General features: G+C 41.7%; 1 protein-coding gene across 1 annotated transcript; it reads right to left on the bottom strand.

Moving 5' to 3' along the window:
• Positions 1–4013: 4013 nt before the first annotated feature.
• PSMA6 (proteasome 20S subunit alpha 6) lies at positions 4014–14657 on the bottom strand. The gene is made up of 7 exons (XM_083837696.1): positions 14424–14657; positions 11169–11263; positions 10042–10123; positions 9631–9786; positions 7706–7884; positions 5807–5901; positions 4014–4220 (listed from the first exon to the last, which is right to left on the bottom strand). The coding sequence occupies exons 1-7, from the start codon at positions 14497–14499 to the stop codon at positions 4163–4165; spliced, it is 741 nt and encodes a 246-aa protein (XP_083693822.1). The 5' UTR covers positions 14500–14657; the 3' UTR covers positions 4014–4162.
• Positions 14658–16798: the final 2141 nt, after the last annotated feature.

Below are 16798 nucleotides of genomic sequence, written 5' to 3'. Positions count from 1 at the left end.
GATATAGGTTGTCCTTTCCATGGGGGCTTAAATCAGAGACTGTGATCCCATTTCCCTCTCCCTTCCTTTGCTCCAGTTTTCCTGCTACTTTGATCCTACAGGGCTGATCCAGGCCACTAATCCAGCAGAGAGCTGGACAAAACCAAAACACTTCATCAGTTTAGCAAACAGAACGACTCATTATAAATTTAAACGAGCACCAGTGCTGGCTGAAGGAAGAAGATAGAGGTACCTGGGATCAAAACAGGGAGGAGGGCAAGACAAACCACAAACATCACAGAAGAATCACTTGTCACAAAGAAATTCCCATTCCTGATTACACAATCCCAGCCTGCACACATTCACACCATGTTTTCTCACAGAAACCCTAAATATGCAGGCAATTCTTCAGCCTGTGTGAGAACTACGTGCATCCTTAGCCTTTAAATAGGAGGCTTTAAATTCTCAAGCCCATTCACAACTACCAAGTTTGACAAACTTGACAGAGGTTTGCTTTATAGGAATCCTGTGAAGAACTGAATACCTTACGTTCAACAACAGTCTATGCCAGTGCCTGTCACAGAAGGTGGTTTTCTGGGAGAGGGAAACAGACATAACTTGTCGGAGAAATTTTACAGTTTGGCTTGGGTGTCTTAATCTGCACTGCATACTATGCTGCTAAAGCCTTAGGTCGAAAACTTTACTCCCGAGGTTTCCGGTTTGATAAACATTATGTCAGCTAAGAAAAGATGAGTTGCATAGCAAGGACTTGTAGTGAATGTAGTGACTGAACAGTCAACTACAGTTGACGTGAAGAAAACTATTAACCCGAAACTGGAAGCATACACTTCATTGTCGACTACTCAATTCTGCCAGATTTGGTTAGCTGGATTTTGACTTAGTGATATTGCTGAGTATTTATTCACCGGGTTAACAGTCATACACTACAGTTCCCGTATTGAGCATTGCAGCACAGAATTTTCATAGATTGTGGTGACACAGGAAAGAATAATACTAAAGAAAAAGTTCCTATGCTAAGTATGCTAAGAAAAACTTGAACAGCAGCTGTCAACAAAGATTTCAGTCAAAGATTTTAAAAATGCAAGTATACCTATACAGATATTGAGCAGGAGAAAATGATTTATTTTTTAAAACGTGATAATCGTAAGAAACAAAATCCAGACACCAGTTTCTTTAGGCAGCCATGCATAAGCATGTGACTATCCTTGTTTTACTTTGAGCATGAGAGACTTAAGCTTACTGTTCCAACTGATCCTGAACTACAGGATGTCTCACATTGTTTCCAAATAGTTTGGGTTACAGCAAAACAAGAGGACAGAACAACTCGTTACCAGCAAGAACTGGCTGGAACACGCTATGACAATTATGAACTTCCCATATGAAAAAAAACACAACCTGATTACAAAATGAAAAACAGCGTGCCTTACCATTATCACCCCCACTAGTGTAGGGCTTTTCTTAAAAGAAAACAAGAGTACTCTCATGGATACGCTTCAAAAACTTGATCACATGAGCCAACAAGTTTTGAAGAATTCAAAATAGCAGGCTTTGCTTTGTGTCAAGTGAAAAATGGAAAGCTTTTTTTTTTTTTTCTTCAGCTCAGCAAGCTATAGATCTAGTTCTTTCATGTTACTTCCAGCAACATACACTGAACCAAATTATTTCTTCTTTGGTACTTTTGGTCAAGTTTAATGAGGAACAGGACAGAAAAGGTAGAAGAGAATACAGTGTATTATTTCACGTTGCCAAAATTACTGTTTATGTATCCACATGTATGCACACCCCATGAATTCCCAAACTATCTCAAGCCCGGTATCTCTTGCGATATGCTCTACTGAAGCCAGAATTGTTAGGATCATACCACGCATACCCAAATTTCTCTCCAAGTGCCAGGCCTGGACCAGCAGGTGACACCAGGTACAGTTCAACACCGCTCATGGCTGATGCACTTTGGCTGCAGATGCTATCTGCTCCAGGGTGTGAGGAATGTGATACACGCGTATCTGTAACACATGGGGTTTTCCCCATTAGGTCAGGTATCTATCTACCTTTTGTGTAGCCTTCTTACCTTACGCAATAAAAAGCTTTGACTGAAAAAGGAAAATCCCCATCATTATGTAAGTGAGAATTGTGAATTTTCATTACAGGACAAGACACCAGGAAAAATAGTATTTCACTTGCTGTAATTTTAACTTTGCTTATAAAAAGAGGATGGAACATTTCCAGTGAATATACTGTAGGCAGCCTACTTCGTCATCTCTGAAAACAAGGTGTGATGTTCTGCATGCAAAAGCATAAGGTATGAGCAAACACTGCTATCAGAAAAAACATGCAAGTTACACAATCACATATAAGCCCCCAAAAGTTTAGAATTAAAGGCATTGTAGGGAGCTTTAATACGCTATGCAAATGTGCTCTATCTAGTCATATGGTTCTCTGATTGTCGTATTCCTTTTAATCAGCTTTGTTTGTGAAGTCATTAGTGAAGTTTTTATACATAAGCAAAGCCGATTAAGTACACAGTGTGAGTGGAATATATTTTATGGCAAAGTAAATGATGATTTCAGTATACTCAACATTCCAGGTTGTTTTACATGTGTATTATTACGAAGAAAGGTTCAGGGAAGTTTCTGAAACTCATCCGTCACTCGGAAAGATACAAACCTTTCCAAATGTGCCACTAGCCTACGTTTAGCCAACCGTTATACATAATGCACAATTCTCAGATAACCAACACCCTCCTCCCCCCCCCCCCCCCCCCCCCCCAAAAAAAAAGCAAGGATGGCTTCTGACATGATGGAAGCTGAAATTTAGAGATGCCCTTGGAAATTCTGGAAATGTTGCAAAGTCAGCAATTCACACTACTTTGGAGGCATTAGAAAAACATGTGCGTATCAGAATTTCCTCAACTCAGTTATACAGTTAGCATTATCTTTTATTAAAACCAAACACTGAATTGTATCTCCTTTACTACATTGAACTTGAAAAATTCACATTTAAGGGGCTTAAAGTGTAAAGTAAAGCAAAAAATATTAAGCAATCCCAGTTCCTGATAACTTACTAGGCCTTCCCCAAAGGTCCTGGAAACTGAACAGAATTTTGGAGTCATGAAAGCCAGCATACAAATAGCATGACAAAAGAATTGAAGAGCTAAGTCATATTAGCTTAGCATTCTTCCAGGAAGATTCTCACATCTACCCAACAGCTAAAAGTATCTGGTAGTCTTCACTTTCTCCTCAGTATCTCCTTCCTTGCAACTTTATCACCTCCCTTTTTGCTGTGGAGACTGAAACCTCTTAAATTCCAGCAAAACAAAAAAGCAGTTTCCTTTACCTTGACTCAAGTTTTTGCAATCTGATCTTTCCTCCTAACTTGGAACCTTTAAATGCACAAGTGGAATTACTCCCCAGAGACATTCTTGCTGATGGGCTTTGTCTGTTGGCTCCATCACTGATTGCTTTTGGCACTGCCCAAAGCCTCAGACCAGGCAGGTGACAACTCCCAACAGAGACCGCATATAGAACCTGTTTCCCTAAGCGTTAGCTTCAGAGTTGTTTGATTGTAGCTGACATGTTAAGCATAACATTCCTCCCCACTCCCCAGATAAATCTGTTGAATGCACTGGGAATCACAGCTCAGTTTTGTTTTTTTTTTTTCTTCAGCTTTTGTCCTACTTCCTCATAGAAACTGGAGCAAATCCTGAGGTTTGAAATCAACATCTTCTTAATTTTCCCACGGATAAAACAGTACTGTTATAAGCCTTTAAATATTTGGGCAAAAGAATACATGGAAATGTAAGATTTATCTCAAGAGACACACACCACAACCTGATATGAAACTTTACAATAGGAGTCATATAGCTCAGATGAAAAATACAGAACCAAGTATAAAATTGCTCATAAAATACAACTAACAGATATAATAATCACAGAAACATTCAAAGTCATCCAGCATTTTGATGAGAACTTCACTGAACTGAAAGTTAAGAAAAATACTTTAGAAGACAACAAGTATTTCAAAAACCTCTGTTTTATTTGTACAGAGTAAAATACATCATACAGTGAACATTGTTTTAATTCCATAATCTAAATCCGTTAATAAGTGTTTTCTTTTCACCAAATATCCTGGTGAGAAGCACAGACAACAGAAATGGGAAAGCTAATTAGTCTCTCTCTGCCAGAGCTACAAGGTGCACATCAATCTCTGCTTCTGTAAGGATCCTGAAAGAACAAAAAGAAATCCTAAATAGCTTCAATGATTCTTCCCCTTAAACTCCAACCTAGTATCTACACAAATCAGTATTACACATTGCATCTTTCAAACTTTAACGCCCTGCTACCTGGGCCACAAAACAACATTTAAAATATTCTTAGAAAATAAAGGAGGAATCAAAGGCACAGAGAGCAAAGAGGTAGCAAATGGCAGAAAAAGAACAGGTAATTCTTTGTGAGTAATATATTATTAGCAAGCTGGCACCTTGTTTAAAAGAATGGGTATGGTAATTAGTACAATTAATTACTCCAAGGAAGACACAGGCTTCTACAGCCTTCTAGTTCTGCATGTCACCTGTCCTTTTTGAAAAGGACATAAGACAGGTACATGAAGTTTGGCAGAAAGCTAGCACTAGATCCTTGAGCAGCGAAAGAAAAGGGTTAATGTAGCTCTTGTATGCTTTTTCAAAAACTCTGTGCTATTCTGTTGTCCTGAACATCCACTACCAAACGCAAAATCACCCAACATCACCATGTCAACTTAATACACATTAGGAAGCATTCGAAAGTCTGCACTTGTAGGACCCAAAAGTTTGAAGTCTCTCTCCAATCCCCACCTACTAAGTAGTTAGACTAAAGCAGCAGAGGACTTTTTCCTTTATTTATTTTAATAAAAAAGAAAACCAAAACACAATGAAAAACTAAGGCAGAATTAACTGAACTTCTCTGCAACAAGTCTGACTCAGCCAAATTTTAAGTAACATATACCTAGAAGGTCCTGCTGCATTAACTAAAAGACCCCCAAAGTTTTTTTTTTCCCATTCTTTCATGTCTAATTCCACAGCTGTACACTGTGTTGTGGGAAGGCTGTTCAGCACATTGTATCTGATGTGAGATATAGCCCGCAGCAGGAAGATTTCCAGGTATTGTCTGTGTAACCATGCCGCACACAGCAGGCTGCACTCAGATACAGACAATAGCAGAGGCAGAGGGGAGGGGAGGAAATGGCAGGTCTCGCTTTCGCAGTAGGCTGGAACACACTGTACTTGGAAAGTAAAAGTTCAGCGAGTTCTGAATCAGCACAGTGGTTTTAAACCAAAATCTTTTAATCTTGTCAAATTTAAATAATTATTTCAAATCATACAAATGCATAACCTATTAACTACATACTAGAGCTCCTAAACACTATGATGAGATGAGCAAGAGTCATTTCCCATTTAGAAAAGGATAAAAAATATTAAAGGACTTTCAGAATGAACCCTAATATAAAACAGACTTTACTGAGTTAGCTGTCATGACTGCGACTTGAAAGTGAACTCCAGATACTAGTATAAACAAAACTGCTTAATCTTTTAAGCATGAAAGAAACATCTAGAACACACAAACACGTTTTAACCATGTAAAAAAACACACTTTTACAAACACAACACTTTTCTCCACTGGATCCCCTAACCAGGTCAAAAATTTAAAACCATGTTAAGATTAATTTCAATTTCTGACATTTCTCTTTCTGAATTTATTATCACACAGCAAGTTAAAACTAATCACACATAACCAGAGAAATACACCATGTTTTATTAACACTGATCACTTACCTGAACTTAGGATTTTCCACTGTGACTACACCAACTTCTATTTCTGAAGGCTTGAAATCAATGGATAGTACAGTAGACAGGCATGTTATTGCTGTCTGAAAGATGACCCAAAAAAATGTCATTAAACAGCACTTAAGCATTGTTTAGTAGACCTAGCATTAACAACTATCCTCTCTTCTAGTTTTATTTCCTTCCGCCTCAAAACCTTAGCTGTGAAGCTTCAAATAGTTTTCCTTTGTTACAAAATACATTTCCTCTCACCTTCTCTCTCTAGTAAACTCAATCTACAAAAATCAAATTTTCTTAGCAGGAAAAAAAAAAAAAGATAAAACCAAAACCTTTTATCAGGTGAAGACTAAAACCCCAGGTCCCAAGGACAAACATGTTTCCTAAGTGGCAAACAAGACAGACGTCATCATTACAATCCAGGATTACTCAAAGCATGTCACCTGCGTAGCTTCCATTTCGGCTTTTCTTCTGCTAACTAAAATTACACTGGCTGTTTTTAGAAATTGCGTTTAATTACAACTTAACTTGCTTTTTTTTTTGGTCTTAATCATCACCTGTTTTAAAAGGTGTTCTTTGCATCCTCACTCATACTTTGCAGTCAAGTCATAATAATGCTGAAGATGTATCCCTAAAATGATGATTGAGCACAAAAACGAGTTCTGCAAAACAGCTATTTAGCCAGATGCTTACCAAATCAGTTATTCTGACATCCTGGCATTTAATTCTTATCAGTATTGCTTTAGGAAGCATAGAACACCAGACAAGACTTTCCTAAAGTTTATTTCCAGTATGCTGACAATACACTGATTCTGCAGTAATTGTACGAGACTATGTAGACATCTTATCAGAAGACTGCATGGAAGCCAACACCACAACTTATCCATGGAGAATTACCTTTAAAGCACTGCAAGCTTTTTAAAAAAAGTTGTGTGAACATTCTGATGATGAAGAACATCTCAACAGTATAATCAAGCAGTATCAGAAAAATACATTTAATTTTAAGATTATTTAACCAGGGTAAAATAGGGTCTCTGACAGAATTTCAAATACATTCAACTTCAGTCTGCTGCAAGTATGTATCCTCTCAGGATCTTTTATTTAAAAAAAAATATATTAAGAAATCAGTATATTACACCTTTTGGACAGACATTTTAAACTGGTGTGTTTATACTGAAGAACTTTCCATTTAAATGGTCCTTTCACAGTAATGTAGACTTCAGAAGCTGGAGCTCTGAATTTGCATAGCATTTGCATATATGTTAATCCAATAGTCTGTTTCATCTTACAGTGGGGTCAATTGCTTAGGTTATTATACTTCATTTCCACTGATCTTGTGATGCAAGAAACCTAACATTATGGGAGATGAACAAGACCAGGCAGGAGAAACAGGTGCGCCATGGAAGAGGTCTGTTTAGACAGGTCTCTACAGTGTAAGTGAAAAAGTAAGGGTTATTATACAGTTCATTAATCTGTTGTATAAATAGGGTATGTTTTTATAATGGGCCTTGAACAACAGTTTTCACAACAGGCACAGCAATTGTATTTACTGAACTGACAGATAGGTACTAGCCCCCATCTCGTTTGAAACGCTTTTTAACATGAGGATTGTTTTAACAGCCACTAAAAAAAAACACAACACTTATATGCCCAGAATCCTATGGATTCCACTGCAGCTAATACAACGCAGAAAAGGCAGACCAGATGACTCTAAACACTTGCCAAATACCTTCAAAGATTTTCTGGTTGGAATAGCTATTATTGCTCTGGCAGCAATACAGAGCTGTAACAAAACAGGAAACGTGTAACTGCCCTCCCCTGTATCAGAAACCTGCACAGACGATAATCATTAAAAATACTTTGATAAACCTTTATTACCCTCCACCAGCCTACCTCTACTGTTTGTTCGTATGTCCAATCAAATTTCTTCTTTACTTTCTTTTCAAGAAAACTGGTCGACTCTGTCTGCTTAACTCCTGCAGCAGTGGCCTTGAATCCACAATAGTAACCCGCTGGATCACACTTGTACACCTGAGGGCCATGTTCTTCATCAATACCAATCAAAATCATACCTTGAAGGGAAAATTTGTTAATAATTATTTTTTTCTGATTTTCTCAGTTCCATTGAACTGAAGACCACTAAAGATACTCTTCTCCTAAGAGACATGTGCATGCTGCAGTTCATTTTTAGAAACCAGTCCAATACCTAGACCTGTGACTCTTTTATCTCTAATTCACCATTTCTTACCAGTGTCTCGTACCAGGCACGCAGCTCATTTTAGAGCAGACTAGATTTCTGTCACCCCCAAGAAAGTTGCTTGTTAAACATAGCAATGTTCTGGCCAGACTCGATAGTAAAGAACCACAAAGTCAGGAAATACAAGTTTAATCCTGACACAAGGCTCACCCAGCCACAATTCACATCCTGTGTATTATGTGACAGTGACACTTCGAAAGCATAAACAGACATTCGGTTAAGATGTCTTTTACCAGAAAGCATCTTTACAATATGCTGAAGTGAAATATTAAAATAGCAAATTTGAGTTCTTGACTATAATCTTGACAATCACTGCATTACATCTAGACATAAACTGGTCAAATCCCTGAAGTGCAGCTATATGCAGCTACACTTTTACATTTACAGTTCTATAGTCTCAGTATGCATATTAAAAATAACTGAAAAATAACAATTGCAAAAAAAAAAAAGCATCTTATTACTTTTAGCTTTATACTTGTGCAACTTTTAAATAGCAGTTATAGCTGTCAGCTTCTGAACAGCTACTGCTGCAACAAAAAAGTTTCGTCTTTTTAAAAAACAAAGTTAGGAAAAACACATTTTTCTTCTTGCATTGAAAAAAGTTCACTTTCCAGCTGTATCAGGGCATGGAAAATGCCAAGCAACAAAAGAAATGGTCGTTCCCGAACATTACAAGCATACAAGCCTACAAAAATTGCCCCATCATGGAAACTGTGGTGCAACCCTGAATGTTAATTCTTTTGTAAGAAGTGCTAGTGCCTAGTACGATTACCAGAAGTGATTCATCACTTCTGAAAATATTTTCATTAAAAAAGAAAACCAACGACACAAAAAGAAATCTAGGCAGAACGTCTAACGAACGAGCAATTGAGGAAACATTAAGTCTGTTACCCCAGTTCCCAGGCAGTCTAACGATACGGTTATACATTACTCATGACCAAGTATAAGGAAAAAAAAGAAGTCAGAACCAAACTCAGACTACAAGGACAACCAAGTATATGCAGAAAAATTTACACACTTTTTTTTTTTAATTAAGCTGGGTTTGCTATTATATAGCCAGATTGGTGCAGAAATCTTTGCAAGTGAAATTTTAAGTGCGTCTTCCCTACTTTACAGAGGTAATGGTAAAGTTAAAAGCACCAATTTAGCTTACTTTTAGACAATATACAAAACTTAGATTAAAAAAAAAAAGTTGAACATCTTCTCAATCTGCATTCTTCATGTGTCTGTGATATTTACCCAGACGCAGACACTGGTAAAAAGAGCATCTTTCATTCACAGCCATCACCGTGCAAACAGATTAGGCTCATAAAACTAAGGTGAAATAGCAACATGATTTAAAGCAGTTAAATCATTTATTTAAATCCAAATGCTAAGTCAATGGTAAAATCATGGCTCCAGTTCAAGACTTCCAACACTTTTCTCTCACCTGCCTCTTCATCCCTCTTACTCCTTTGGTTACATTCATATCATTTTGCACAATTTAAAAATGGGTAATTGCTTATACTTGAAGTTGCAAGCTTAGACATGAAACAGAGAAGATTTCATACACTATACTTACAGCAACCGAGAGGTCTCATTTCAGCATTTTGCGTATAGACCTGAGAAATATCTGCAATCCGCTTACACAGCATGTCCACAGGGATGTCATAGCCATACTTGTACTTCCAGTTAGCAGCCTCATAGCGGGCTCTCTGCACCTGGGATCTGCTGTCAGCTAGAGGGAAAGAGCTAATTATTAATTTCACTGAATGCATACCACATTTAATCCTAGCGTTGGCTGAGAATGCAAATTCTATGCCCAACTCTAAGTTTTAAAAAATACATCAGATCTAGACAAGTTCTCTAAGACCAGACTGACTGTAACAAGTTTCCTAGAGCACAGGTTCAGTTTTATGCAATACACCGTTGGCCAACCAAATAAAACAAACACAGGCATTCCAGATACTTAAAAAGATAGTGAATGAAATACCTGTCATTCCTGTCATCACACAGCCAATATTTTCAGTAATGCTGAATAAATGAGTCACTGTGTTGGAATCCAGTAACTTGTCCTATAGAGGAAGAAGAAACAATCTGCTATCATAGATATGATATGCTATCAAAGACTGGTTTGGGTTGGAAGGCACCTTAAAGACCATCTAGTTCCACCACCCACCTTCCGTGGGCTGGGCACCTCCCACCAGGCCAGGCTGCCCAAAGCCCATCCAGCCTGGCCTTGAACACCTCCAGGGATGGGGCATCCACAGCTTCTCTGGGCAACCTGCTCCAGTGCTTCACCACCCTAGCTAAGAATTTCTTCCTTATATCTAATCTAAATCTAGCCCCTTTTAGTTTAAGGCTGTTACCCTTGTCCTGTTGCTACACACCCCGGTAAAGTGCCTCTCCCCATCTTTTTATAGGTCCCTTTTAAGTATTGGAAGGCTGCAGTAAGGCCTTTGAGCACAATAAAGATAGACTGGTAGCTACAGAAGAGCCCAAAAGAATCAACAGCTAAAACTTGTCTTTTGGGTTCTCCGCTACTTACTGCTGTACACACGCAAAGGAACAAATAGGATAATGAGGAAGATAAAAACTGCAGTATCTGGAAAACGCTGACAACTAAAGCATGACCAACACAAAGGCCTCTTCCCTCTGAAGAAACTTTGAGGGCAAGGCATATGAACACTGGAGTTCCTCTTGCATGCTGCCCTTCGAATGCAAGCGTTCCTCCCCTGCGTCAACAGTACATCACCACTGTGCTGAAACACCCATGTGAAAGCTGCTGTTGTGCTACTGGTATTATGTTTACTTAGTGGGAATTAAGGAAGAGAAATCAGAAAACTGACTTTGGACAGCTCAACCCTTACGAGCCACAACACTGTAGATATACCAAGGTACACTAGAGCCTAGCCTGTAGTTTTGCTTTATCCCTTCAACAGCTGCAGAGAAAATCACAGTACGTGGAGATGAAATGCACAACTGAGCACTGAACAGAGCTAAAACTCACAGTAAGCAGAGTGACAAGAAATTCAGTTCAAACATCTATTTGTGTCAATGCTGATACGTGTAACATTAATTTAATATTTAATGTTATATTTATATAAAGAGCAGACTTACAGGTACTTTCTTCTGTGTTACGATTACTGCAGAATCTTTCCCACGGACAGCTACGGATGTAAGTCCGCCCTGGTTTATGGCCTTAAAAGCATATTCTAAAAAAATATGTAAGAATTATTAAAAAACACTATTAGATATATTAGTACAAGCAACTCTGAGACCCTTCCCCCACAGAAATCTCACCAAGTTCTGGCCTTTTTAATTCTAGGCACTTCTGCACCACTTTGTCTTTAAGCTCTTTAGCACAAAGCACAAGACTTTCTGATGCAAGTTACGCCGGTCTTTCTTCACAGAACTGCTCTTACTGCTTCCTTCAAATATTTCTAATAATTGGCCTTTTTGTTCAATTAGAGCACTTAACAGAATTTGTTCTACACTTGGCCAACACAGGCCAACATTAACCTACAGGAACTGTAATCCTTACATAAAATTTTTACCATGGAAGAATCTAGTATTTCAAGTATTATTACCATTGTAAGGTCGTAATTTTCTTTTAGAGACTTTAATGAATACAGGTGAGAATTGAAATAACAGGCAAGGCAGAGAAGCTGAGTTTCTAGTTCATCATCACATTTTGTGTCTCGATGCTCAAATGCTTCAATGCTTTTATTTGCTTTTTAAAAAATCTATCCACGTGCTTACTAAAGCGCATTAATCAGACAATGATGAAGATTTACTAGATATGTTCCAAGAAATAAACTTCCCTTCATTAATGATTTCAAAAGCCTCAAGAGCCTTTAAAAACCTTTATCTGGCAATACGTGATAAACATTCAGAACTTTCTAATATCTGGTCAGGAAAAGCAAGTTTCAGGCACTAGTTAGATGCAGATCAATTTTTTTGTTAGCTACGTGAATGAGGCTGGAACCCAGAACCCATTGCTACCACTGTTGTCAAAAAAAACACAGTAGGGGCAAGAAATAAAGTTGTTTCAAAAGCTGCGTTCAAATTTGTGGGAGAAACTGCACAACAGGAGAGGAATCACCTGAAAATGAAAAAACGTATCTTGCAAAAAGCCGACATTTGATACCCTGAGTCGGCACTGTGGAAGGGGTAACTGTCACGTACTGAGAGTGCTGCATTTATTGCTCTCAGACTTCCCAGCATTTACTGGTTACCTAACCATACTGTAAGGAGCATTCCCCTTTTCTCTCCACTAGATGCACCACCTTGCTCACCCCTTCCACCTGCCTTCCCAAGGCATACCCGTGCTAGCCTGCAGCGAAGCACGGAGCCCTGACACACAGCTTGCGCCGCCCGAGCACTGCCCGCAGAGCGCCCATGTTTGAAGCCCCAGGCCAGGGGCGTGCGGCGCTTGCTTATTTGTGTGTCTAAACACCTGAAGGGCGGGCGCAAGGAGGACAGAGCCAGGCTCTTTTCAGTGGTGCCCAGTGCCAGGACAAGAGGCAACGGGCACAAACTGGAACACCAGAGGTCCCGTCTAACCATGAGACAGCACTTCTGGACGTGGTCCTGGGCACCCTGCCCGAGCTGTCCCCCCTTGTCTGTTCCTATTGCTACCTGCGATGCTGTGCTCAAAGAGACAAACCAAAAGGTGAAGTGGCTGTTCCAGTGTAGCAAGTCCAAATAAATATTGCTGCTGGCAATGAAGCCTGTTTTCTGCTATTCGAGTGTATCATCAGAAATTCCACCCTTTCCTTCACCTCCCAGAAGTCCCCTAGGAAGAAACATCAATTCTGATAACGGGAACTAACAGATGGCAAGACAACACTGATTCTCTGAAGGCTTTTAATCACAGCAACAAGAAATTCATATGAAGTAACTGCTATTTTTTATTTTGAGAACACTTTGAAGGCACATAAGCTTTTTGTGCTTCAGAAGACAGATGTAAGGCAAAGCGCTGGCATTTCAGGCCAGTATCACTACATCGGAAATCTCTGTTCAGGTAAAAACTTCTGGGGAAGATAAAACAAAACAAATTTTGAGACAGCCTTAAAGCACAAGATGCGTCCATACTCAATAGCACCTAAATAGTCTGTATCTAGCACACAGACAAGGATGTATAGAATTCATAAAGAAAGAAAGATTCACACATTTGACCACAAGCACACGTGTTTTCTGCCCATGCCGTGGCTAGGTGCTAGCCAACAGAGACTCACGCGGCACCATGCCCAAGTTATCAGCGTGGCTGCAGGCAGAGCGAGCTCACGCTTACCTGAAGGTAAGTATGCACACCTAAGTACTTTCCTCCTTATATTCCCCTAACAGATGGGTACTCAAAACACCTTCGGACTGTGTGCAGAAGGTCTCAAATAGGCATGTAGAAACTTGCTTCTCAGACATGGGCAAAAGATATGGAAGTGCTGCACTCTTCTCATATATTATCTTAATGGTGAATAACAGTCGATGCATATATGCAGGGGGCAGAAAATGCAGGCTCAATTCCCTCGTTGCTACAGGACGCTAGTAGCACTGCAGCAGAGGAGCCAGAAAGGCAATGCAGGCCAACCAGCATGTTTTAATGGCAACAGAAGGCTGTACTTCACGTCTCTTCCATCATGCCCCCACTGACATCCTGTGCAAGGAAACATTCTTACTACCTGCATGTATAAGGCTTACCAGCATGCTGTATCCAAGCCTTATGGAAACTACAGGTACTAAGAAGGCACCTGTATGTAGGCAGCTAGTGACTTTCTGCTGATGCATGGCCACCCAAACACGGACATGCTTGTAGGCGTGCCTTGCTGCAAGGGCCGTCCAAGACTGCGCTGCCTGCCCAGAAGCCTGCTCCATGCATCCCTTCTTCCTGAGCAAAGCTTAAGGGCAGACACAGAAGAAAGCGCTGGCTGCTGCTGACAATCCGTGCAGCCTGGTCCCAGCAGCCTCCTTTCCCGGGGAGCAGATGGCCGTACCGACACCGCACGCAGACGGTGAGGCCCCTGCAGCCGGGGCAGAGCCCCCAAGCCCCGGGGGATGATGGCAGCAGGACGATGCGGCCAAAACACTTCGTGGGGCCCAGCTGCGGGGCTCCCTGGGCCGCACTGTGGGTGAACTCTGCCAGCCTGCCAGGCGGCCGCATTGTTACCGAGGGCCCTGCAGAAGCGCACCACGAGGCCCCCCGCACCCCCCGGCGCCCCGCACCACCCCCGGCCGAACCCCTCGCCCCCCCCCCCCGTCCCTCGTCCCCCTCACGGCCACCGCGGCCGCCCCCCCCCCAGGCGGTGACGGCGGGGCCTGCCCCGGCCGGGCCCGTGACGGGGCAGTTCCGGGGACGGGCGGGCCGCGGGCACGCACCGACTTGGTAGAGGCGGCCCTCGGGCGAGAAGATGGTGATGTGCCGGTCGAAGCCGGCGCTGGAGCCGCGGGACATGGCGGGCGGGGGGCGCGGGGGCGCGCAGCGTGCAGGGCCCCGCCGCTACCGGACGGGCGGCCGACGGAGCGCTTCCGGGTTACGCGCTCGGCGCACGCGCGCCCCGCCGCGCTCCACGCGTGCCCGCCCGCCGCCGCGCGTGCCCGCGCCGCTCGGCCGCGCGCCTCCGGCGAGCATGCGCAGCGCGGCGGGAGCCTCACGGGGCCGGCCCGGCGGGAAACCCCCGCCTGTGGGTGAGGCGCGCGGGCGCCGCGCCCTCAGCGCCTCGGAGTTCCCCGGCTCTGTGTGGGAAGGGCTGTTTTTACTTTATTATTTTCCCTCAGAGCTCACTAAAAAAGCTGGGAAAGCTGTGTTTTGATGTCCAAGCCTCCATTTGAAAATATAATTGCACGAACTTTCCTGTTGAAATAGCAGCTTGCAGGTGCACGTCGTGTGTGCCACGCACCGAAAGTCTGCTTTAATTATTTCCACGTGGTTTTCCTTGCTTGTTAATACAATGCGAGAATAAAACGCCTCACCACATATTAAAAGAGACAGATTTTGTCCCCCTCATTAGGGAGAGGCCCCGTGGGCGGACACGAGATGTTTAAAGCTCTGATGCAAAAGTCCCCAGCCCGGTGCCCTGTCTCCAGCTGTGGCCAAAAGCGGCCCAAGGAGAAGCTATGAAGGCTGCAGAGAGCCTTTCATGATGCATTCCGTGAATGCTCTCCCTGTCTCCAGCCGTCTGGAGGGACTTCCCAGGGCAGAGAGAGCGTCTAGTTATTTAATAACCCCTGCTGGATTTCTCTTTCATGAACTTGCTGCTCTCCTCTTGAACTCATGTGAACCTCTCGCATCCACAACATGCCATGGCAAAGGGTTGCTCAGCATAGTGATGCGTTGCGTGGTTTCATCTGAAACTTCACCTTTCGTATGAACCTTCTATTTGCCAGCACCATTTGATGCTACTTTTGTACTGGGAGAGACAGCAAGCACTCCATCCCCATGCACTCCCTCCGCAACACTCAGGATTCTTACAACCTGCTTCCCTTAAGACCTCTCCTTCCCCGTGCTAAGGATGCCTGGCTTCCCATTCCTACCACACATGAAGCTGTTCCATACTATAATGCTAGAATTTAATGTCACATTCTTTGTGTTTATTCTCAATGAGAAAAAAAGGGATGGAGAAATGGAAAGAATTCAGCCCAATTGCCAAAAAAGTAACCAAGTGAGAAAATCCATTACTTTTAAGTGTTTGGAATCAGAGACTCAATATTTGAGTTAGACCCAAGACTAAGATTAAACAGTTAACACCATGGACATGACAGGGCGGAAGTCATACTACTCTCAGGATACAGTTTCTAGAAGCTTTCTCCATCTATATAACAATTGCATCAGCTTCTAAGTGATGGTTTTGTTTCAGAAGAGTAATCAAATATTTTTGGTGTAATATTCATCAATTCTTACCAACCATATTAAAGTCTGTGATGCAAGATTCTGAGAAAAACTATTCTCACATCTTTTTAACATAATAAACAGTAAATGGGCAATCCTGGAGATGAAACTATTCACAAAACAACTACAGCAAAGGCTGAATCAGTCCACTCTTCCTCAAGTCTGTCTTCCCAGCGTGTCTCCGTCCCCATGGCACGTGGCAGGCCAAGTTAAGTGTTATTCTGTCTGACTCTTCTTACTCAGCATGCTTGCAAAGGGCACCAGAGCCACTTGCCATGGTTACGGTGGCACTGACTCCTGTGACGTTCGGAGGACTTACCTGAACTTGCCTTCCTGGCTTTCAATGTGGACCCATCAATCTGATAAACTAATGCAAGGAAGACACTAAAAATCCTTGGTTTTTCACTGTACAACAGTACTAATAAGTACTAGATGTCAAGTAAATCTGGTAGGTGTCAGTAGATTTGCTGGCAGAGTACTTTGGGTTATCTCTCAGGCTGCCAATAAAACATCTCAGAATTCCTTTTATATATCCAGACACTGGGGGCATGAAATTGAAAATGCCTGTAGTTAGGTCACTTGTCCTCATTCATTCCAGAGAGGAGGCTGTTCATCCCTTATAAGGAGCTACAACAAAGTGCATTAGCAGCAAACATAATTAAAAATGAAATCATAAGAATTCTCACACTAATCCTGCGACAGCTTCCTGTTGCAAATTTCCAGATTGTGTTCCCTCTGGCTGGTTTGTTCAGTATCTGCTCTGAGATAACTTACTGCTTTAATAGTTGCTGGCATCAGTACTGTATTATTGTATTATTTCAGCTAATTCTAATACTCACATATTGGGAAAAAAATAAATAAAGTT

This window comes from Anser anser, assembly GCF_964211835.1.
Source record: "Anser anser genome assembly, chromosome: 5".
In the NCBI taxonomy this organism is placed as follows: Eukaryota; Metazoa; Chordata; class Aves; order Anseriformes; family Anatidae; genus Anser; species Anser anser.
This window is presented reverse-complemented; position numbering and strand designations above follow the sequence as displayed.